At 45.3% G+C, this 26,050-nt stretch overlaps 1 protein-coding gene across 1 annotated transcript in view; it reads right to left on the bottom strand.

Moving 5' to 3' along the window:
- LOC307043332 (netrin receptor UNC5D-like) overlaps positions 1–25,837 on the bottom strand; it is a 254,270-nt gene extending 228,433 nt beyond the window's left edge. The window contains 1 exon segment of the mRNA XM_079687717.1: positions 25,633–25,837. Within this exon segment, the coding sequence (XP_079543843.1) occupies positions 25,633–25,711 (79 nt within the window). The 5' untranslated portion in view covers positions 25,712–25,837.
- Positions 25,838–26,050: the final 213 nt, after the last annotated feature.

Raw genomic sequence — 26,050 nt, 5'->3', positions numbered from 1 at the left:
ACCGCCTTTGTTATTGAACGCCACTTGTCGCTTTTCCTCTCATACGGCACACAGCGGGACAATGAAGCTTGCAGTGAGCTTTGTTTTGGGGCTGGAGCTTTATCGGGTTGGGGACGGCTTGTGCCTGTGGCTTCTGCAGCGCGCAGTTTCACACACTCTTCATATTGCACTTTGTGCCACGTTTTTAAGTGATAAAAAAGATTCGTAGTGCTTCCACCACTGGCTGCAATGTGCTTATGGCACTCCCTACATATAGCTTGGTTTTGTTGCTCGTCTGACAATTTGTATCCGAACCATCTCCAAATGATTGAGCCACTGCTTTTTCTTTTACCAACCAAGGGGCTATCCTCCGTACGCTCTGCAGACGTTGTTGCCTTCTCCATGTTTGTTAAAGAGTGCCGGAGTGTCCCTCCCCCTCCCCCTCTGTGCATGAAAGGGGAGGGGCGGAGCTGGGGCGCGGGAAGCAGTGCAGAGAGTTCCTATCAACGGAACGGCTTGCCTGAAGCAAGTATTACAGCGCAAATTTGAACTATATCGATATATGCGATATGGTCTAATTCCATATCTTATTTTTAAATATATCGATATATCTTAAATATCGATATATCGCCCAGCCCTACTTCACGTCACCACCGCTAACCTAAAGGAGGCTAATGTTGGGCTATAAAGGAACTACAGCACGGTCACATGACTTCACGTCACCACCGCTAACCTAAAGGAGGCTAATGTTGGGCTATAAAGGAACTACAGCACGGTCACATGACTTCCTGTCACCACTGCTAAGCTAAAGGAGGCTAATGTTGGGCTATAAAGGAACTAGAGCACGTTCACATGACTTCCTGTCACCACTGCTAAGCTAAAGGAGGCTAATGTTGGGCTATAAAGGAACTACAGCACGTTCACATGACTTCCTGTCACCACTGCTAAGCTAAAGGAGGCTAATGTTGGGCTATAAAGGAACTAGAGCACGTTCACATGACTTCCTGTCACCACTGCTAAGCTAAAGGAGGCTAATGTTGGGCTATAAAGGAACTACAGCACGTTCACATGACTTCACGTCACCACCGCTAAGCTAAAGGAGGCTAATGTTGGGCTATAAAGGAACTACAGCACGTTCACATGACTTCCTGTCACCACTGCTAAGCTAAAGGAGGCTAATGTTGGGCTATAAAGGAACTAGAGCACGTTCACATGACTTCCTGTCACCACTGCTAAGCTAAAGGAGGCTAATGTTGGGCTATAAAGGAACTACAGCACGTTCACATGACTTCCTGTCACCACTGCTAAGCTAAAGGAGGCTAATGTTGGGCTATAAAGGAACTACAGCACGGTCACATGACTTCCTGTCACCACTGCTAAGCTAAAGGTGGCTAATGTTGGGCTATAAAGGAACTACAGCACGGTCACATGACTTCCTGTCACCACTGCTAAGCTAAAGGAGGCTAATGTTGGGCTATAAAGGAACTACAGCACGGTCACATGACTTCCTGTCACCACTGCTAAGCTAAAGGAGGCTAATGTTGGGCTATAAAGGAACTACAGCACGGTCACATGACTTCCTGTCACCACTGCTAAGCTAAAGGAGGCTAATGTTGAGCTATAAAGGAACGACAGCACGGTCACATGACTTCACGTCACCACCGCTAAGCTAAAGGAGGCTAATGTTGAGCTATAAAGGAACGACAGCACGGTCACATGACTTCACGTCACCACCGCTAAGCTAAAGGTGGCTAATGTTGGGCTATAAAGGAACTAGAGCACGGTCACATGACTTCACATCACCACCGCTAAGCTAAAGGAGGCTAATGTTGGGCTCTAAAGGAACTACAGCACGGTCACCTGACTTCACCACCGCTAAGCTAAAGGAGGCTAATGTTGGGCTATAAAGGAACTACAGCACGGTCACCTGACTTCACCACCGCTAAGCTAATGGAGGCTAATGTTGGGCTATAAAGGAACTACAGCACGGTCACATGACTTCACGTCACCACCGCTAAGCTAAAGGCGGCTAATGTTGGGCTATAAAGGAACTACAGCACGGTCACATGACTTCACGTCATCATCGCTAAGCTAAAGGCGGCTAATGTTGGGCGTGATGACGTTTAATCGTCTCATTTAGACACTTGTTAGCAACCACTGATTTAAATTCACCAGTGGGGTATTTACTGATGTATTTTATGTTGTAGAACTAAAATCTCTGCAGCTGTTGTTAACCACAGACCTTATTTCAGGATAACAACCAAAAACAAATTAAAGAAGGAACAGAAAATGATGACATGCTGAGTCATGTCTGGGTTTTAGGGACTTATTCCTGCCGCTCTTTATGAACTAGCATTTCTCTTCCATCCTCTGAGACCTATTAGGCAGTCTTCTCCCTTGTTCACAGTTACAGTAAGTTTAACCAGAAAGCAGAGCTCCCGTCTTTATCATCGCTACAGGAGCAGTAAAAGAGGGTTTTAAATCATCAGCGCCGCGTTTACTGTCACTGTATTTTGAAGCACTCCTGAAACAGCTCATGAGGATTGGAGGAACGCTTTGGATGCAACACATTACGCCTCCGAAGTGTAGATTGGATATTTGCCTCATTATTTTTTACTCCTCTTCCATGTGTCTCTGTACCTGCTCTCCCCTGCGGCGCAGAGAGGATGAAACTAAATGTGGATATGAAAGCATTTTGTCTGCAATCACCGTTTCTCTCTCCAAAGTGCAGGCTGCTCATTACTCACAGGCTTAAAGTAGTGATGGACGGCTCGGATGAATTCACAGAGCAGGAACCATGGTGACGCTCATGATAATAACTATTTCCAAATGTTTCTCCACTAGAAACCTTGTTGGAGTCACTTCTGCACCGGGTAACGGGAGCGCCGCGCCCTCAAACCAAAATGTAGATTTGTGATGCCAGAAAACAACATTTATGTTCCTCAGAGACGGTATGATTACTCCAGAAATATCGTTTTTACTTTAACATTTGACTTTGCAGTTCATCTGTCAAGTTTAAATATCACCAAAGGGTTAATAGCATTATACAGTTCACTTTGGTTTCCACTGTTTTTCTCCCTTTCTAATAAACATGTTGGTTAATCACAAAGGGACAAAGATACTCAAATGGTCTCCTGGATGTGGAGTTTAATGGTTTCCTTTCCACTAGTCTGAAAGGAAACGGTATGAAAGCAAAATACCCCCAAAATCTAAAAACTGACCCGTGCAAAATGATGTTTTATTTTGGTATTCTCTTTCAGAAAGAAACAGGAATCACTGCTGATCATCCCTTTGGCGGGAAATCTCTTCAGACACATTTCATCTGGACGGCGTTTCCTGTCACAAACTGTCAGGCCGTCTGAATCACACGGACGCCGGCAGCTGACATGTTCCCGAAACAGGAAGCAGCTCGGGGCCTCGCTCTTATATAACGGCTAATATTTAAGTCAAAGTCAACTTTATTGTCAAACTCAAAATACTGTTTCCCACGGTCCCGAGGTATAAAAAACACATTAAAACACAAGAACACGAAATAATTACAAAAAAACAGGAAATAACCGTTAACTTCACGTGAGCAGGATATATATTCAAAGATGATGTGCATCGTGCAAAAGGGAGTGCACACATTTCCATAGCAGCGTAAATGTGACTGGTGCTGGATTGTTTGTGTCTGTGTGGGGGGGGGCGGGTGTTAAAGTCCCGGTCCAATGGGTGCAGGGTGGAGAGGTGAGGTAGAGGGGAGAGAGGGGAGAGGGGGAAGAGGGGAGAAGGGGAGAGAGAGAGGGAGAAGGGGAAAGAGAGGGGAGAGAGAGGGGAGAGAGGGGGGAGAGGGGAGAAGGGGAGAGAGAGGGGAGAGGGGAGAAGGGGAGAAGGGGAGAGAGAGGGGAGAGGGGAGAGAGAGGGGAGAGAGGGGAGAGAGAGGGGGGAGAGAGGGTAGAGGGGAGAGAGAGGGGGAGAGGGGAGAGAGGGGAGAGAGAGGGGAGAAGGGGAGAGAGAGGGGAGAGAGAGGGGAGAGGGGAGAGGGGAGAAGGGGAGAGAGAGGGGAGAAGGGGAGAAGGGGAGAGAGAGGGGAGAGGGGAGAAGGGGAGAGAGAGGGGAGAGAGAGGGGAGAGGGGAGAGAGAGGGGAGAGAGGGGAGAGAGAGGGGGGAGAGAGGGTAGAGGGGAGAGAGAGGGGGAGAGGGGAGAGAGGGGAGAGAGAGGGGAGAAGGGGAGAGAGAGGGGAGAGAGAGGGGAGAGGGGAGAGGGGAGAAGGGGAGAGAGAGGGGAGAGAGGGGAGAAGGGGAGAGAGAGGGGAGAGAGAGGGGAGAGAGAGGGGAGAGGGGAGAAGGGGAGAAGGGGAGAGAGAGGGGAGAGAGAGGAGAGGGGGGAGAGGGGAGAAGGGGAGAGAGAGGGGAGAAGGGGAGAAGGGGAGAGAGAGGGGAGAGGGGAGAAGGGGAGAAGGGGAGAGAGAGGGGAGAGGGGAGAGAGAGGGGAGAGAGGGGAGAGAGAGGGGGGAGAGAGGGTAGAGGGGAGAGAGAGGGGGAGAGGGGAGAGAGGGGAGAGAGAGGGGAGAAGGGGAGAGAGAGGGGAGAGAGAGGGGAGAGGGGAGAGGGGAGAAGGGGAGAGAGAGGGGAGAGAGGGGAGAAGGGGAGAGAGAGGGGAGAGAGAGGGGAGAGGGGAGAAGGGGAGAAGGGGGGAGAGAGGGAGAGGAGAGAGAGAGGGGAGAGAGAGGGGAGAGAGGGGGGAGAGAGGGAGAGGAGAGAGAGAGGGGAGAGGGGAGAGAGAGGGGAGAGAGGGGGGAGAGAGGGGAGAGGGGAGAGAGAGGGGGAGAGAGAGGGGAGAGAGGGGAGAGAGGGGGGAGAGAGAGAGGGGAGAGGGGAGAGAGAGGGGAGAGAGGGGGGAGAGAGGGAGAGGAGAGAGAGAGGGGAGAGGGGAGAGAGAGGGGAGAGAGGGGGGAGAGAGGGGAGAGAGAGGGGGAGAGGGGAGAGAGAGGGGAGAGAGGGGAGAGAGGGGGGAGAGAGGGAGAGGAGAGAGAGAGGGGAGAGGGGAGAGAGAGGGGAGAGAGGGGGGAGAGAGGGGAGAGGGGAGAGAGAGGGGGAGAGGGGAGAGAGGGGAGAGAGAGGGGAGAAGGGGAGAGAGAGAAGGGAGAGGTGGGAGGGAGTTCAGTCTGGTGATGCTCAACCTCAGGCTGCGGAACCTTCTCCCTGAAGGCAGGTGGAGGATGAAGAGGTGGAGGCTGAGGAGGCAGGTGAGGGATGAAGAGGTGGAGGATGAAGAGGTGGAGGATGAGGAAGAGGCAGGTGAGGGATGAAGAGGTGGGGGGTGGATGGGGTCCCCCACAATGCCGAGTGCTCTGCGGGTGTGGCACACAAACACAGCAAGAAGAAGAGAAGCTGTCCCCAGGACGCTCTGGAGCCAGCCGGAGGAAACCAGCCCAGATGCTTTGTGGCTTCCCGAGGGGGAGAGGTATTGTGTTGTATTGTGAGAGCGCTGAGTAATCCGCGGCGGGGAGGAGGACCCTGAACACCTCGCAGATTCTATCAACAGCTCAAATGAGTCTGAAAAGAGACGTCTGAGCCAGCGGGGAAGAAGTACTCTGGTGTGAAAACACTACATGATGATCAGGGTTTAGTCTGCACCGGGTAACAGGAGCGCTGCGCCCTCGAACCAAAATGCAGATTTTCCCTGTAAAATGTTAAAGTGATGCCAAAAAACAATATTTCTGTTCCTCAGAAACTGTAAAATTACTCAGAAATATGAAAACCGTGTCAAATTGAGTGTCGTAGAACAAAACACATTCAGAAAACCATTGAGCTCCACACCAGGGGACAGGAAGTGGTAAAGCTCCACACTAGGGGACAGGAAGTGGTAAAGCTCCACACCAGGGGACAGGAAGTGGTAAAGCTCCACACTAGGGGACAGGAAGTGGTAAAGCTCCACACCAGGGGACAGGAAGTGGTAAAGCTCCACACCAGGGGACAGGAAGTGGTAAAGCTCCACACCAGGAGACAGGAAGTGGTAAAGCTCCAAACCAGCGGACAGGAAGTGGTAAAACTCCACACCAGCGGACAGGAAGTGGTAAAGCTCCACACTAGGGGACAGGAAGTGGTAAAGCTCCACACCAGGGGACAGGAAGTGGTAAAGCTCCACACCAGGGGACAGGAAGTGGTAAAGCTCCACACTAGGGGACAGGAAGTGGTAAAGCTCCACACCAGGAGACAGGAAGTGGTAAAGCTCCACACCAGCGGACAGGAAGTGGTAAAACTCCACACCAGCGGACAGGAAGTGGTAAAGCTCCACACTAGGGGACAGGAAGTGGTAAAGCTCCACACCAGGGGACAGGAAGTGGTAAAGCTCCACACCAGGGGACAGGAAGTGGTAAAGCTCCACACTAGGGGACAGGAAGTGGTAAAACTCCACACCAGCGGACAGGAAGTGGTAAAGCTCCACACCAGGGGACAGGAAGTGGTAAAACTCCACACCAGCGGACAGGAAGTGGTAAAGCTCCACACCAGCGGACAGGAAGTGGTAAAGCTCCACACCAGGGGACAGGAAGTGGTAAAGCTCCACACCAGCGGACAGGAAGTGGTAAAACTCCACACCAGCGGACAGGAAGTGGTAAAGCTCCACACTAGGGGACAGGAAGTGGTAAAACTCCACACCAGCGGACAGGAAGTGGTAAAGCTCCACACCAGCGGACAGGAAGTGGTAAAGCTCCACACCAGGGGACAGGAAGTGGTAAAGCTCCACACCAGCGGACAGGAAGTGGTAAAGCTCCACACCAGGGGACAGGAAGTGGTAAAGCTCCACACCAGGGGACAGGAAGTGGTAAAGCTCCACACCAGGGGACAGGAAGTGGTAAAGCTCCACACCACGGGACAGAAAGTGATAAAGCTCCACACCAGCGGACAGGAAGTGGTAAAGCTCCACACCAGGGGACAGGAAGTGGTAAAGCTCCACACCAGCGGACAGGAAGTGGTAAAGCTCCACACCAGGGGACAGGAAGTGGTAAAGCTCCAGACCAGGGGTCAGGAAGTGGTAAAGCTCCACACCAGGGGACAGGAAGTGGTAAAGCTCCACACTAGGGGACAGGAAGTGGTAAAGCTCCACACCAGGGGACAAGAAGTGGTAAAGCTCCACACCAGCGGACAGGAAGTGGTAAAGCTCCACACCAGCGGACAGGAAGTGGTAAAGCTCCACACCAGGGGACAGGAAGTGGTAAAGCTCCACACCAGGGGTCAGGAAGTGGTAAAGCTCCACATCAGCGGACAGGAAGTGGTAAAGCTCCACACCAGGGGACAGGAAGTGGTAAAGCTGCACACCAGCGGACAGGAAGTGGTAAAGCTCCACACCAGGGGACAGGAAGTGGTAAAGCTCCACACCAGGGGACAGGAAGTGGTAAAGCTCCACATCAGCAGACCGGAAGTGGTAAAGCTCCACACCAGGGGACAGGAAGTGGTAAAGCTCCACACCAGTGGACAGGAAGTGGTAAAGCTCCACACCAGGGGACAGGAAGTGGTAAAGCTCCACACCAGGGGACAGGAAGTGGTAAAGCTCCACACCAGGGGACAGGAAGTGGTAAAGCTCCACACTAGGGGACAGGAAGTGGTAAAACTCCACACCAGCGGACAGGAAGTGGTAAAGCTCCACACCAGGGGACAGGAAGTGGTAAAACTCCACACCAGCGGACAGGAAGTGGTAAAGCTCCACACCAGCGGACAGGAAGTGGTAAAGCTCCACACCAGGGGACAGGAAGTGGTAAAGCTCCACACCAGCGGACAGGAAGTGGTAAAACTCCACACCAGCGGACAGGAAGTGGTAAAGCTCCACACTAGGGGACAGGAAGTGGTAAAACTCCACACCAGCGGACAGGAAGTGGTAAAGCTCCACACCAGCGGACAGGAAGTGGTAAAGCTCCACACCAGGGGACAGGAAGTGGTAAAGCTCCACACCAGCGGACAGGAAGTGGTAAAGCTCCACACCAGGGGACAGGAAGTGGTAAAGCTCCACACCAGGGGACAGGAAGTGGTAAAGCTCCACACCAGGGGACAGGAAGTGGTAAAGCTCCACACCACGGGACAGAAAGTGATAAAGCTCCACACCAGCGGACAGGAAGTGGTAAAGCTCCACACCAGGGGACAGGAAGTGGTAAAGCTCCACACCAGCGGACAGGAAGTGGTAAAGCTCCACACCAGGGGACAGGAAGTGGTAAAGCTCCAGACCAGGGGTCAGGAAGTGGTAAAGCTCCACACCAGGGGACAGGAAGTGGTAAAGCTCCACACTAGGGGACAGGAAGTGGTAAAGCTCCACACCAGGGGACAAGAAGTGGTAAAGCTCCACACCAGCGGACAGGAAGTGGTAAAGCTCCACACCAGCGGACAGGAAGTGGTAAAGCTCCACACCAGGGGACAGGAAGTGGTAAAGCTCCACACCAGGGGTCAGGAAGTGGTAAAGCTCCACATCAGCGGACAGGAAGTGGTAAAGCTCCACACCAGGGGACAGGAAGTGGTAAAGCTGCACACCAGCGGACAGGAAGTGGTAAAGCTCCACACCAGGGGACAGGAAGTGGTAAAGCTCCACACCAGCGGACAGGAAGTGGTAAAACTCCACACCAGCGGACAGGAAGTGGTAAAGCTCCACACTAGGGGACAGGAAGTGGTAAAGCTCCACACCAGCGGACAGGAAGTGGTAAAGCTCCACACCAGGGGACAGGAAGTGGTAAAGCTCCACACCAGGGGACAGGAAGTGGTAAAGCTCCACACTAGGGGACAGGAAGTGGTAAAGCTCCACACCAGGGGACAGGAAGTGGTAAAGCTCCACACCAGGGGACAGGAATTGGTAAAGCTCATCACTAGGGGACAGGAAGTGGTAAAACTCCACACCAGGGGACAGGAATTGGTAAAGCTCATCACTAGGGGACAGGAAGTGGTAAAACTCCACACCAGCAGACAGGAAGTGGTAAAATGCCGAGTCATTTCTGGGTTTTAGGCCTCGTTCCCTGCACCACTTTATTCAGCCCTAGAGCACCATTAGCAGTAATTAGCATAAGCTGGGTTTATTAGCAGTAATTAGCATATTGATCTGTATGGAGATCAGTTTATCATCTGCCCGGCCGATAGGGAGAATAGTTTTGTAGTTTTGGGGTTATTGAGTTTATGATCACACGTTTGAGGAACCAACAGGCCATATTTAATCTCCTATGGTGTTAGCTTGTCAGCAACATTTCTAAATTGTGTGTTATTTACGGACTTTTTTTATGTAGTAAAATAAAACGTTGTTAACCACAGACCTTATTTCAGACTACCAACCAAAAACACAATCAGAGAACCATTGACCTCCACACCAGGGGGAGGAAGTGAGAACATGTCATGCAGGCCTTGTTACCTGCATTACTTTATTCAAACGGCCCTAATACACCATTAGCAGTAATTAGCATAATGTCCTATATGGATAACAGTTAATGATTTGGTTATTTTGACGATATTGGAGTAGTTTTGGTTTTATTGAGGTTATTATCACACTTTTTAGGAACCAAAAGGCCATATTTCAAGTCATCTCTGGGATTTACGGATCAGTCCCTGCATTCATTTATGTATGCGTCCAAACTGAGGCATTTAGTCACCACAGAGAATCCAGACTGGTCATATGTTCGCTGTAATCAAAACAAGCGCGCCTCATTTTCCCGTCCTCTGCACGCCGACAGCCTTTAAATGTATTTTCATATTGCCCTCCGTTCGAGAGCGAGGTGCTTCTGATCATTCGTCAAAGTGAGCGGCACGCTGGCAGTGAAGGATGTTAGAAATCACAAGATGTAAAAACTGAGAGGCGCCAGGCAGAACAGGAAGGTGCCTTTGAGGAGCTTTCTAAAGTATTAAAGATGCATGGAAGGCGTATTTAAAGCCTCAATATACCATTGGGGGCTTTGGTCTTAGTAAGTAAGGCGGTTCAATCATTCATTATGTACATTTTTGGACAATATATTGGTAATAAATGGACATTTTTACACTTTTAGATTGTGGTTATTGTAATAAACCAGAAGTATCTTTTCTGTAATCCAGTAGTGATCACATTTTCTGGAAAAACCGCCCTATTCTGGGATTGATAGTGATAATTAATAGAGATGTCCCGATACGATCACGTGATTTTCAAAAGATCGGAATCGGGAGAAAAAAATCGGGGATCGGGATTTTTTTTTTTTAATACTTTTTTTTTTTGTATTCAATGTTACAAAACAAAAATGACCATGTTCAAGTCTTAAAGTCATCCTGAGGCCTTAGTTTTGGTTTCAAATGACACAACATCATGTATGTGTTGCTTCTTTGGGGCTTGTTTTCATAGACCTGCTTATTTCTCTCTAATCTGGCAACAGAGTGGGCGCAGTGTCTAATTGTAGCAGTAAGCTAACGAGTACTGAAAGCTTTATTTTGTTTTGATCCAATGCTGCACAACTGAACTGATCCAATGCTGCTGTGAAAGAAAGAAGCTATATCCACGTTGGATAGAATATCCAATTTAAATAAAAAAATAACCTTAAGGGACAACTTGAATGCTTTTTTTTTCTCTTAATGCATTGCATAAAGATCGAATCGGGAAAAATCGGTATCGGCTAATTGTCAAAATCAAATGATCGGAATCGGATCGGGAGCAAAAAAAGGTGATCGGGACATCCCTAAATTAAATTAAAAGACTTCTGATGGTTCCCATAACATTGGACCCATCTTTTTCATCAAGATTGACCTCATTAACAAGAAGGGAATTGAAAATCACCCCTCCAGGTTAGACTTGCTCCAACTATGCCCGTTTTTAAATCTCTTTAAAAACCCACTTCTTTTTACAGGCCAGGGCTTTTACATTTGAGTTTTTATCTTACGAGTGTTTTTACGTCATGTAGGAGTTCCTCAGTCTGTGACTTCTGGTCTGGTTTCAGTGTCTCGTGTTTCACATTTCTTTCGTGTTCCGTCTGTTTTTCATGAGTTATGATATGTTTTTATACAGTTGTTGATGTACAGCACTTCAACTCTGTGGTTTTTATTCGTGGAGGTGAATATTCAACTCTTCAGTCTGACCAGGTTTCATCTCGGTTACCTTTTCGTTAGAAGTTATATTTGATCATCTTCTGACCACCGGATTTTCACAGCTTGAACTCAAGTCTCAAGAGGGGTTGAAGTGTATGCAGGGTTTTGTATAAAAATCGATTGGGGATTTAGATTTGATTTAGATTTTTTTACTCCAGAAATATGAGTATCAGTATTTCAAAGTCAAAGTCTTTAATGTCAAAATGTCTACAAATCTCGAGATACCGTTTCCCGCAGTCCCACAGTGAGACATATATACACAACTAAGTAATAGTTTAATAAGTGCTGGTTAATAATATTTTGGATTTATTTGTTGTTTGAGGTGCAAAATATGACCCAGCAGATTTGAGACGTGAAGACACTATTATGTCCTGCTTCGCTCCGATGCAGTATTTTAATTTTTTTATTTAGCTAAGTGACTTTGGCCGTTTAAAGTTGAAATGGGTTATCACCAGTCCTGTTGCTCTGCTTTGTTTTGTTGAGTTTTATTCTATTGTTATTGAGTTTCCTCTTAGAGAAATGCTCTCTTGCAGGCAGTGTATCTTTATCTCAGGCTTTTATTGTGAAAGGGATCTTTTGAATTGTATGCGACCAATGTGATGGTTTCATTATTCTACAGCCATAACACGGTGCAATCAACACTTACTACATAACGATGGGTTAAAGCTAACATGGTTTTTATTGCCACTTTAGGAAAACCCTCATTCCTTTGTTGTCATTCAACAGCACACTGAGCTCTCCTTTTTATCCTCAGTGAGTTCTTTCACACATGCAAAAACAAATCACAGAAAGAAGATGTATGACTGGAGGCTCACATATACACACACACACACACACACACACACACACACACACACACACACAAACAAACACACACACACACACACACACAAACATGTTTTTCTGGAGTGGACAGACTGATTTCATCTGTGACTGAGATCAAAGGAATCTGCAGCTGTGAGGCTGTCCGCTCAGATTAAATAAAACAGAAACTATCGAGAGCAGATCGGCCCATCAGGACTCAGAGATGACAAGTTATATTCACTACCTTTTTTTGCAGCTTGAAATCAAACCTACTACTTATAGCCCAACATTAGCCTCCTTTAGCTTAGCGGTGGTGACGTGAAGTCATGTGACCGTGCTGTAGTTCCTTTATAGCCCAACATTAGCCTCCTTTAGCTTAGCGGTGGTGACGTGAAGTCATGTGACCGTGCTGTAGTTCCTTTATAGCCCAACATTAGCCTCCTTTAGCTTAGCGGTGGTGACGTGAAGTCATGTGACCGTGCTGTAGTTCCTTTATAGCCCAACATTAGCCACCTTTAGCTTAGCGGTGGTGACGTGAAGTCATGTGACCGTGCTGTAGTTCCTTTATAGCCCAACATTAGCCTCCTTTAGCTTAGCGGTGGTGACGTGAAGTCATGTGACCGTGCTGTAGTTCCTTTATAGCCCAACATTAGCCTCCTTTAGCTGAGCGGTGGTATCGTGAAGTCATGTGACCGTGCTGTAGTTCCTTTATAGCCCAACATTAGCCTCCTTTAGCTTAGCGGTGGTGACGTGAAGTCATGTGACCGTGCTGTAGTTCCTTTATAGCCCAACATTAGCCTCCTTTAGCTTAGCGGTGGTGACGTGAAGTCATGTGACCGTGCTGTAGTTCCTTTATAGCCCAACATTAGCCACCTTTAGCTTAGCGGTGGTGACGTGAAGTCATGTGACCGTGCTGTAGTTCCCTTATAGCCCAACATTAGCCACCTTTAGCTTAGCGGTGGTGACGTGAAGTCATGTGACCGTGCTGTACTTCCTTTATAGCCCAACATTAGCCTCCTTTAGCTTAGCGGTGGTGACGTGAAGTCATGTGACCGTGCTGTAGTTCCTTTATAGCCCAACATTAGCCGCCTTTAGCTTAGCGGTGGTGAAGTGAAGTCATGTGACCGTGCTATAGTTCCTTTATAGCCCAACATTAGCCGCCTTTAGCTTAGCGGTGGTGACGTGAAGTCATGTGATCGTGCTGCAGTTCCTTTAGAGCCCAAATGTATATGAAAATGGGGGTATATTATTTTGTATTTGCTAATTATCTGAATCTGTGAAAGCTGTCAGATAAAAGTAGTGGAGTAAAAGGTAAACTACTGGCTTCTTAAATATAATAAAGTAGACGTCTGAAGTGGTATAAAATGGAAATATTTAATTAAAATACCTCAAAGTTCTTTGCTACCACTGCATGCCATTTTATAATATGTTTCTTAATGTCTTTTTTGTAAAGCACTTTGAATTGCCTTGTGTTGAAAGGTGCTGTATAAATGAACTTGCCTCGCCTTGCATGAGATACTTAATGAATAATAAAAGTATGCATACGAGTCCTCTCTTACACAACAGATGCTAACCGGTGCTCACCCACCTGTGATGCGTCAGAGCCTCGCAGCGTAAGAGATGACGTGCAGCCGCTGGAAGAAAGATGTGATCAACATGCAACGAGCTGCAGGCTGATGGCCGACCACATTAAGTTAGGCAGCGCTGATGAATCCGCTCGCTGAAATGTGGAGGTAATAGTCTCGACACGACAAAGACATTACTCAATAACTGTACCTGCAAAATGAGTGCAGGAGCCGGTCCAATGTGAGGGAGGACTTTGCTTTTATTACCATCATCATTACTGTATATCATTTCTGAGTGTACAGCCATTTGGTTTCATTTAAATGTAAATCTGCGCTGTGAAGGGCCTCGCTGTGATGATTCATTCTGGGGGTGGCAGGCGGAATACAAGAGACCCTTTTCTTTCTCTCAGGGAAAATAACAGATTTGACCTTTTGTCTGTTTTCATGAAAAGCTGTGTACACAGTAAAATAAAATGAAACTTGAGGTTTTTCTCCACGGTTGGGTGCGTCCTTTGTAGCACCAAATCCAAAAGTGCTCAGTCTATTGAACCGTTTAAATCTCTGCTAAAAGCTCAACTCTTTGGACTCGCTTTTAACACTAGTTGACATTTCTATATGTTTCTAGTTTTTTTTATATTGTTTAGAATTATTGTTTTATTATTTTACTCCTATTGTGTTATTCTATATTGTATTTGTTCGGCCCCCTAGTGGTCCGCGAAGGCATTGCAAGTGGGCCACCAAATAATTTGCAAAACATGATGATTTGTGTGGAAAGCAACGGTCATTACAGTCGTTGACAGCGGTCTGTTCTACTGGATTTACAACGTGTCACATGTTCTGAATTGACCAATCAGAATTGAGTATTCAACTAAACCGTGTAATACAAATGTCTGTTTGTTACTGATGGCCAGCTCCTTTTCTGATTAAAATAAAAAGTACTCTGAGAACTTTATTTAGCCTCCGTATTGTTTATGGTTGAATGTGGGCCGCAAAAACATTTTAGATTCTTAAGTGGGCGCTGAGTTGAAAAAGGTTGGGAACCGCTGAAATAGGTTCAGATTCAGATTGTACTCGGCTGACTCTTATATTGTTCTGAACCTGAAAAGGAGGAACAGAGGTAAAACCATGTGTCCAACATGAAAGACAGCTTCACCAATCCAATCTAACTTTATGTATACAGCACATTTAAAAAGAGCAGAGTTGACCAAAGTGCTGTACATCACTGAATACATCAAAAGCAGCATGAATACATTTAGACAAAACCGACAAAAAGAAACAAATGTAAAAGCATGAGACGATAAAACCATACTTATAGCCACAGACTGAAAACTCTCATACATTCAAAACACTTTACAACATGCTGACCATTCTCTCATTATTTGGCAATGTGAGAAAAATAATTGTATGTTGGGAAATGATATGTCAGGAAATACGTAAATGAATTGGGTATGAGGTTTCTAAAAGTTGTTTGGTACTCTATTTATATACATGTACTGAGGAAATGATTTGTGACAGCAAGAAAGCTTTCACAAGGAATTGGGGCAAGGAAGCACGGCCAACAAAAAACCGATGGGTAACAATTGTTGAAGAAATCTTTTTGATGACTGACTCATCATTTCAGATTGCAATAAACACAAGTCAACAGAAAGTGGGACAAATGGACTCTACACAGGACTCTAAACAAAGACTCTAAACAAAGACTCTAAACAAAGACTCTAAACAAAGACTCTAAACAAAGACTCTAAACAAAGACTCTACACAAAGACATTTGACTGGAACAATAGCTAATAGTTACATGTACTGTATCTTCAATAGTGTAATAACATGAAGACATAGCCTTTTATTTAACTTGTATTTTATTTTGCCTTGCTGGCCTTTTGTAACATGATTGTAATGCTGTTGTAACATAGCATGTTAATGCCATGTTAATGTGACAATAAAGATTTAAATTACAAAAAAACAAACATTTTAAAACAGAATGAAATAGAAAACCCCAATTTAGAAAACAAAGACTGATACGAGGTCTGCAGAAGCACGGGAGAACAAGTAGGTCTTTAGACGAGATTTAAAAACAAGCAAAGTGGGAGCAGGTTGGATCGGAGGGGGGGGGGCAAGAAGCACCAAATATAAAAACTATTGGAAGAAGCTAACACACACACACACACACACACACACACACACACACACACACACACACACACACACACACACACACACACACACACACACACACACACACACACGGCAGGGGACTAAGGACAGTGTCTGTATTGACACGAAGGACAGCTTGATTATTGGTCCCTATGCTAATGTGCACCAAATACAAAGACTATTGGGAGAAGCTGAAATGTACTGAACGACCCCTTAACGTCTCGTATGCACATTGACGCTTCCCATGATTCAAAATAGACACGTGTTGCTGTCAAAAGGTGACAGACAGACAGCGGTTAGATTTCTTCATGTTCAGAAACTCTTTTTTCGACGGAAACATTTTTGAAATAGGCTCTTATGTTGTGACGCAGTTCTGCCGTCGCGACAGCAAAGAAGTCGTGGGAGTTTTCTGTTATAATCTTCCTGTGACACGAGGGCTCCCTTCCTCTCTATCCCTCATGGCGTTGCAGTATATGCGTGTGATGCCACAAATATTTATTAAATCACTGTTGGAGTAACTAGCTTGTTCAGAACCGTGCGGCACTAATCTGACGTGCTAAGCCAAGAGGAGGTCGAGCACTACTCGACTAAAGAACAGTTTTTTACATCAGGCTGTCAGGAGACTGAACTCTCCCCCCTCCCTCCCCCCTCTCCCCCACTGGACTATAACTCCCCACACACTCAGACACTCAATTCCAGCACCAGACACTTTTTTACGCTGCGATGGATAATCTTGCACATTCCCTAAGATATTGAAGTGACTGTTTTTTTATTTTGTATATATTGATTGGTGTTTTATCTGAATGTGTGCATATGTGTAAATGTGTCTGTTGGTTGTATATATAGAGGATATACATATTTATACATATTTATATATTTGTATTATTGCATTTGGGATTGTTGGAAACTTTATTTTGATCTCTCTTCTGTACACACTAGGGATGTGCATCTCCATCACTGAGGCCGATGCGATGCGCATCTCGATATGTTGCCATGATACGATACATTAACGATACATTTGAAACACCAGGCGATGCGATACGATACGATTCACCCCTGTTACGATACAGTTCGATACGATTTGATTCAACATTATGCGATTCGGGGCGATACGATGCGATTCAACACGATGCAAAAATAATGATACTTCAATATGGTACGACAGAGGATTTTTGTTTTATTCCTTATATGCAGAAAATCCTACATTAACAAAAAAGTGCTTTACATATTTGGTACTGCACATCCCATCATGCCGTTTATTTGTTTACCTTTAAAAACTCTCCAGAGTACAATGTTATAACACCTCACAGTTAAACAATGTAAGGATGCATTGCTCATGATTAACAATGTGCAAATAACAGCTACCATAGAGCAATGCCCATACAGCTGCCAGCCTGATGTGCTCAACACTCAGAGGCTAACTCACCAGTGAGCAGAAAGCAGTGGTTTCTATCTGAACAATAAAGAAAACAAATAACCTTTCACAAACAGGTATTTCATAAATGCTTACAGTAAGGAAGACATTTAAATGATTATTGGCCGTCACAGGCTACTGTAAGCTAAACACCTCTCTCTGACAGAACACCTCACTGAGTGATTTAACTCATATGTCTCACTTTCAGGTTTCTCTTTTCAGCCGCAGACCCCACGTCGCCTCTTTATGTGCGTCGCTAAGTTCCTCGTACTACTTGTGTACTTTAAAGAGGCACGGCATCGTTAACAATTTGCGAGTGATTTTTCAAGTTGACCGTCTGTAGTAATAGTGCCGCGCACATATACCATCAGGACGTTACTGATGGGGTGCGGCTGCGGAGTGATACTGTGTGTATGCAAGTCCGCATCTAGGACGGATCTATGTATCATGGCTGTAGACCTGTTAAGTAATAAAGATACCTCATACAAAGGTCTACGGATACCTTATTACTCTCCATGACCTGCGGTCAACTATATAGCATAAATGACTATTACACCGTCTTTCTTGAACAATCCGAAGTGTTGCCAAACGTTTGATTTGTAGGTATTTTTCGGTGCGCTGTGTTTCTCTTTCTCCTCAACTTCCGTGTGTGTTGATAACTGAGACTCTCGTTCTCCGTAGTGGCGAAGCAAATATCAAAGATCGTCTCTGCTGAGTGTTGACAAGATGAGGGGATTTTATATGAATGAATCGTTTTTTTACCGATGCAAAGACGCTACGCAATCGATGCATCGCGAGTTCAACCCGGTTCAACCCAAACTGTAGCCGATGTGCACTCTTTCAACCGGTGCATTCGCATCTTGAACGTTTATGCCGGTGCACCGATGCGAATCGGTGAATCTTAACATCTCTAGTACACACAGAAAAATTGAAGTTGACTTTGACTGAGCTGATTCGTTAGCTCTGGATGAATGTGTACGGTTTGAGTCCTTTATTCCAGAAACTTCATTCATTCTTTTTCATTTGTTCATTCCTTGATGTACAACAACAGCCCAGTGTAAAGAGTCCAACGCCCAACAGATAGAAAGGCTGATATGAAGAGAGAAAATGTGCTTATATTAGATCCAATAATGCCTCATTTGAATTACCCGGTGACATCAACACTCCTCAGATATCAGATAATCCTCTGATATCATTACTCTCCTAACTCTACGATGCACACCCACTCTCCTGCTACACAGAAATGAATTATCGAGTCTGAAATGAAGAGGAAGTCTGCATGTAATCACCCCGCCTCCTGCATCTGTAAACAGGCTTCATTAGGAGGGGATGCTACGTGCTAATCTGATAACTCATCCATCAGGAAGTCACGAAAGGGCTCTGACACCTAAACCTCAACATCTCTAATGCATAGACACTCAGATTTATTTGTTTAGTAAGATGAGATAAGACAGTATGAACATCTGAACATCTGAACATCCTGAACATCTGAACATCCTGAACATCTGAACATCCTGAACATCTGAACATCCTGAACATCCTGAACATCTGAACATCCTGAACATCTGAACATCTGAACATCTGAACATCCTGAACATATGAACATCTGAACATCCTGAACATCTGAACATCTGAACATCCTGAACATCTGAACATCTGAACATCTGAACATCCTGAACATCCTGAACATCTGAACATCTGAACATCCTGAACATCTGAACATCTGAACATCCTGAACATCTGAACATATGAACATCCTGAACATCTGAACATTCTGAACATCTGAACATCCTGAACATCTGAACATCTGAACATCCTGAACATCCGAACATCTGAACATCTGAACATCCTGAACATCCTGAACATCTGAACATCCTGAACATCTGAACATCCTGAACATCTGAACATCCTGAACATCCTGAACATCCTGAACATCTGAACATCCTGAACATCTGAGCATCCTGAACATCTGAACATCCTGAACATCCGAACATCTGAACATCCTGAACATCTGAACATCTAAACATCCGAACATCCGAACATCCTGAACATCTGAACATCTGAACATCCTGAACATCTGAGCATCCTGAACATCTGAACATCTGAACATCCTGAACATCTGAACATCCTGAACATCCTGAACATCTGAACATCTGAACATCCTGAACATCTGAACATCCGAACATCTGAACATCCTGAACATCCTGAACATCTGAACATCTGAACATCCTGAACATCTGAACATCCTGAACATCCTGAACATCCTGAACATCCTGAACATCCGAACATCCTGAACATCTGAACATCTGAACATCCGAAAATCTGAACATCTGAACATCTGAACATCCCAAACATCCCAAACATCCCAAACATCTCAAACATTTCTCTGACTGATCGGGATGTCGTGCGCAGAAATGCAACGCTGACAGAGTTGTTGAGGATCCGGAGAAACAAGGTGTCACTGAGTGCTGCACACATGACGGAGGCCTTCAGAGACTTCTGTACTGCATTTAAATCTAAAAGTGTTGCTGGCTTTATCTACGAGTCAATGCACAGAACACGTGTATATTTTCCAAATGGTTCAACACATTTGTATATGTTTTGGTGCATTGTTGTGTTGTGTACAGTGTGTTGTTGTGAAATGTTCCGTTGTTGTGTGTTATTGACTATGGTGTTAATATGTAATACTTTCATATTTAATAAACCATCTGCATGCTAAACCTTCAAAGTCCAGAAACGCTGATGCTCGTTGTAACCCTAACCCTAACTGTGGAATATTTGTCCCAATGTTTGTTGAGATTGATTGTTTTCCTAAGCATAATAATAATAATAATAGATTGGATTTATAAAGCGCCTTTCATGAGACCCAAGATCGCTTTATATAGAAGAACAGGAGTCAGGCAGTCAGACAACCAGACAGACGAAACAACAAATAGATCTCCGCAGGGAGAGCGTTCCAGAGGGTGGGGGCTGCCACACCGAAGGCTCTGTGCCTGGATTCCAAAAAATGTACTTTTTTCAATAAGGTTTTGAGTGAAGCATGTTTTCACCCTGACTTCGTTTGTTTTTGACTTTCAAATAATTCCTGTCCAATCAAAGTCTGCAGAAACAAACAGGGCTTTAACTCAGCAGACTTTTTAGTGACCTGCGTGTAGTCAATGGCAACTTCATTTCCACGTATCTATATATATATATCGATATATCGATATATATATATATCGATATATATATATATATATATATATCGATATATATCTTAGGGGTGTAAAGGTTCACAAATATTTCGGTTCGGTTTTTAGGTCACGGTTCGGTTTGGTACGTTTTCGGTACAGCAGAAAAAATTATCACAAAACATAAACTATTTTTTTATTTTTTTATGTATTATTATTAAACTGTGAATAATTTATTCACTCAAATAAATACAAAATATAATAAAATAAACATTAAGGTTCAGCATTTCGATGAACTGAAGTAATCTGTATTTGAACTGTACTGTACTCGTACCTAAGCAGCCAGTTTGACATTAGGACTTGCTTGTCATTGTATTTTCATGTTTGTTTAAAGAAAGATGAACTTGTCCACATTGCTTGCTGAAAGGTCAGATCTGCTGGCTAACAATGTCTCCTGCTGTGGAGAACAGCCTCTCTAGGGACAGAGGTAGCAGATACAGCCAGGTAGCGCTTTGCTAACATGGCAACATAAGGAGATTTGCCGTTTGTAATAGCTTTGGCTCGGTCTGAACTTGTTGCGAGTGGTGGAGGCTTAAATGCGAGCGGGAGTTGGGTTTGCACTTCAGTCTTTTTTCTTTTGGTACCGGTGTTATTCACGTTCAGGTGATGCCTTTTCAAATGAGTGTGGAAGTTTGATGTATTGCCAGCAGCGTAACCAATGTTAGTTGAACAATGCCGACAAACAGCTTTGGTTCGGTCCACCTGTCTTTTTTTTGTCAGTCATCCTTGGACGTAACTCGAAACCAAAATGTTCCCAAACCGGAGACTTCAATGATGCTGGAGGATTTTCGAGCTCAACTTTATCTACGTTCGCCATTTAGACAGTTCCTCAAATTACTGACTACATTTGAACGCATCCCTGTGACCAGCTCCTCCAATGAAATGACTTGCTCGCTCTATGATGCGTTGAACCCAATGTGAGCGAATTACTCTGAATGCTGCGACGTAGCACCTGAGATTACTTCCAAGAAGTTGTTCACGTTCTCCATTTTTTACGTTTAACGTTATATTCGTTCGGTGCACTTCGGTACACACGTGTACCGTTACATATATTATTATTATATATATATATATATATATATATAAATATAAATATATGTATTTATAGCCAAACAATGATTTTTCACTAAACCTAACAAAGATTTTGTGGCGACCAATATCTGGGGGAAATCATGTTTCCATCAAAACATTTAGTCAGTTAAAGTTTGTGAAGGTAATTTTAGAGAAACCAGCTCAAGCTTTTTACAGCGCCACGGCTTCCACAGATGACATGTTTTGATGGATTTTTTGTCAAAGCACTTCAGATATATATATATATATATATATATAATAATATTCATTGCTATCGGGATGTTAAGAGCATTCCATGGAATATAACAAAAAGTGTATCTCGAGCCGTTTCTCAAACTTACCCACCTTTAAGTGTCGAGTGAAACGTGATTTCTGACACCCTGCTCATGACGTATCACACATTCTCAGAAAGCTCGTCCGAAACAAAGAGGACTTTATCTCAGCAGACTGCACAAAGACATAAGTCAACGACGACTTCATTTACACTTTCCAAGACGTTTTGTTGCGATCATTATCTGGAGAAGTTACGTTTCCCAGCCCAGAAACACAGAATGGTTGTGTGGGGAAGTCATTGCTAGGCGGCTGAATAGAGCGGTGCAGTGACAAGTCCTAAAACCAGGAAGTGAGTCAGCATTTCTCCACTTCCTGTTCCCTCGTCTCAGAGCCAATGGGATCTCTCCATAGGGTTTAGGAAGCTATCTGAAATAAGGTCTGTGGTTGAGACACACTGAAGAGACAGATCACGTTTTGTTCTACATTAAATCATCAGCAGTGACCCCACTGGTGATCTCTGAAGAGTGGACGTGTCTGAGAAACGATGGTTGTTACCAAGTGGCTGAATAGGACTACAGAAGTCGTGGAGGTCGTTGTACGTCATCACGCCGAACACGTGAACACTCCTCTAAGTTAGTTTCTGTTCTGCTTGAGAGCAAGTCCCTGCCTCCTGCAGACTGTTCAAACAAACGCTTCAACTCCTTCCATCTAGAATCTGTGTGTTTGAATATGGATCTGAAGTTGGCGTGACGTTGAAGTCGTGCTGCTGGACTCGGCTGTAGCTCCTTTATAGCATAACGTTAGCATTTTGCTTCTGGACATTAGATTTAGGATTAGAACATTATAAAAGTAGACATGTGGAGATTATCCGGCTGAACTAAACGTGCATTTATCAAACAGGTTCGTTTTCCACAGACCTTATTTCGAGCATTTTTCCAAAACCCTCTGGAGACATCCCATTGCTTTTTGTGGAGGGAAATACGTCCTCTCTGCACCGCTCTATACCAAGCAATATAAGGAGAGTTTGCTCAGTATGTTCAGTCGTGATTCTGACCTCAATCTGTTACGGTCCGGCACACAGAGAGATTATTTGGGGCAGGGGCTTCATATCAGATCCAAATAAAATGGGAAAGATAACATGACTAATCAGGAGAAATTCTGCAGGCGGGAAAACATGGAGGTGGTGTAACGGCCCGTCCACATGGCAGCGTGCGTTGCTTCAACAGAGACGCTTCCCATTCACTTTGAATGGGTGACCTCAGGCTTTGCCCAACTGCATTGTGGTTCCGTTTCGTTGCTTTGCCTCCGTTACTCGCTTCGAACGTTCAACTTTTCAACCTTTGACGAAAGCGTCAGCCAATCGAGTCATATGCCAGTACAGGCTCTAGCCAATCAAACCGCCTGCTTCTGTCTCCGGGGCGTGAGATTCATGTGATTGGTTGTTGGTCGCACCGGCAAGCTTCAACGCACGCTACCGTGTGGACGTACCGTAAGAGCGGAGGAGACACATTCATATTTTTTTTTTCTGATTTTATGTTTTGAGCAATCGGAAAAGCGCGATAAAAATCTAATGTATTATTATTATAAAGAGAGATGGTAACTTTTGGAGACATGTTATGCACCAAACCGTTACTTTCAAAAAGGAATCTGCAACACACACACACACACACACACACACACACACACACACACACACACACACACACACACACACACACACACACACACACACACACACACACACACACACACACACACACACACACACACACACACACACACACACACACACACACACACACACACACACACTTCCATCTTTAATCAGTGAAATCTGCAGCAAACCTGGAAAAATCTTTCCAACAAAAGACTCAAAAACCTTCAGATGTAAAAGCAGTAAATAAATGCGTCAGGCAGGCAGAGCCCCCTCGCATTCAGCAACTGCATTATCTGCAAACAAACCACAAAGCGCACGAGACATCATTCCCTTTAGATCACGTTTAAAAAAGGCACAGAGCTGTTCTTATGTTCCCGTCTCTCCTCCACACACACACACACACACACACACACACACACACACACACACACACACACACACACACACACACACACTTCCATCTTTAATCAGTGAAATCTGCAGCAAACCTGGAAAAATCTTTCCAACAAAAGACTCAAAAACCTTCAGATGTAAAAGCAGTAAATAAATGCGTCAGGCAGGCAGAGCCCCCTCGCATTCAGCAACTGCATTATCTGCAAACAAACCACAAAGCGCACGAGACATCATTCCCTTTAGATCACGTTTAAAAAAGGCACAGAGCTGTTCTTATGTTCCCGTCTCTCCTCCACACACACACACACACACACACACACACACACACACACACACACACACACACACACACACACACACACACACACACACACACACACACACACACACACACACACACACACACACACACACACACACACACACACACACACACACACACACACACACACACACACACACACACACACACACACACACACACACACACACACACACACACACACACACACACACACACACACACACACACACACACTCTCTGTACACACACGCACACTCTGTACACACACGCACGCACGTACACACTGTAGTGTACACACACACACACACACTCTGTAGACCCTACACGCTCGCACGCACACACTCTGTAGTGTACACACACACTCTGTAGACCCTACACGCACGCACGCACGCACACACACACACTCTCTGTGTAGACCCTACACGCACGCACGCGCACTCTGTAGTGTACACACACACACACACACTCTGTAGACCCTACACGCACGCACGCACACACACACACACTCTGTAGTGTACACACACACACACACACTCTGTAGACCCTGCACGCACACACGCACACACACACTCTGCATGGCTTCACACAGAGGATGCTTCACACTCCACACGCCTGTTGCTCAGCACGATGATGGATTCATTAGAGACAGAGAACTGAGAGAAAATGGGACAATTAACATCGACCTGAGGAGGCCGAGGGTGAATGAAGAAGAGAAAGAGTGTGGGAACTCGACAGTGAGCTGAGAATCAATAGCAGACAAACTGTGACCAGAGGAGAGGAGAAACACTGCTCGTTTGAATACTTGGACGCACGCACGAGGAAACTGTCAGGATCCAAACCAGTAAGATGGGTTTGAGGCAATAGGTCAAAAACACGCTGGAGATCCAACAGAGGGAACAAGTGGTGTCTGTGGTTCTGCTTTGGTGTATCTTCATGTCTTAGTGGCCACAGAGACCCCTACCTCTGCTAACAAAATGTGAGCAAAAGGAAAAGAGCAAAGTGCGGTGTAGGAGTCAAACTAACCAATCTGTGGAAGCCTTATTGATAATGTAGTCATGTGATCATATTTTATAAACATGTGTAGTGTCTATCTGTCCGTCTGCATTGTGTCTTCAGCTGGAAGAGTGTATACAACCTGTGGGAAGCATTCGGTCTCGTGCTGTACAACAATATCACCATGTCTCCAGTGAGCAGTGTGTCTGTGTGTCTGTATCTGTGTATCTGTATCTGTGTGTCTTAATGTCTTGTAGTGGCCACATAGACTCCAATGTGTGCGAAATGAACAGAGATTGATTCTAAATTACAAAAACATGAAGCGGAGAACAACACGAGGGAACAAGTGGTGCGTAACCGAGCATGGCACAAAGACAAGTGCTGTTTACCCAGTATACAACCTGTAAGAAGTGTTCCGCTTCTCATACTGTCAATATCATCTTTTCTCCAATCAGCAGTGTGTCTGTGTTTCTGTTTTGTTTGTGTCTTGTGCGAAATGGACAGAAACTGATGCTCAATTACAATCAATTCAAAGCGAAAAACAACAAGAGGGAACAAGTGTAGTCTGTGTTTCTGTTGTGTTCTATCTTAATGTCTTGTAGTAGCCACAGAGACTCCTACCTTCGCATATCACTAACACATGAGTGCGAAATGAACAGAAACTGATGTTCAATTATAATTAATTGATGCGAAAAACACCACAAGTGCGTATCCAAGAGGAGGCTCTATGTCCCAGCTCTTACCTTTGCAGAGCGCGGATCCGCAGAGGAGCAGCAGGAGGCCGGCGGAGGACAGGTAGCTTCCCCGAGAAAGAGCACCCATATCCCGGCTGCAGACCCTCCTCTCCTCGGCGTGGAGCTCAGGCACCAGCGGGGTGAACAGAAAGAGAAACAGTGCCGGATTCAGGAGCTGCTCTGTGCGTAGGAAACTGAAGCATCTTCACTTCAGTTTGCAGGAGCGCGTGTGCGCAGCGGGAGAGGCGCGCGCGCGGACTTTACCCAGCCTGCTGACCAATCACAGAGCAGGAGGGAGGAGGGGAGGAGTAAAAACCCCAACACACATTTACTGTAACACACAGATCTTTCTTATCTTTTTTTTTGTTATCATATTCTTTTTTATTTGTTCATTTTCTCACATTGACGTTACTGGGGATTTGTATTT

The sequence above is a fragment of the Notothenia rossii genome, assembly GCF_949606895.1.
Source record: "Notothenia rossii genome assembly, chromosome: 6".
In the NCBI taxonomy this organism is placed as follows: domain Eukaryota; kingdom Metazoa; phylum Chordata; class Actinopteri; order Perciformes; family Nototheniidae; genus Notothenia; species Notothenia rossii.
The sequence above is the reverse complement of the archived record's forward strand: the minus strand, read 5'-3'. Positions and strand labels throughout refer to the sequence as shown.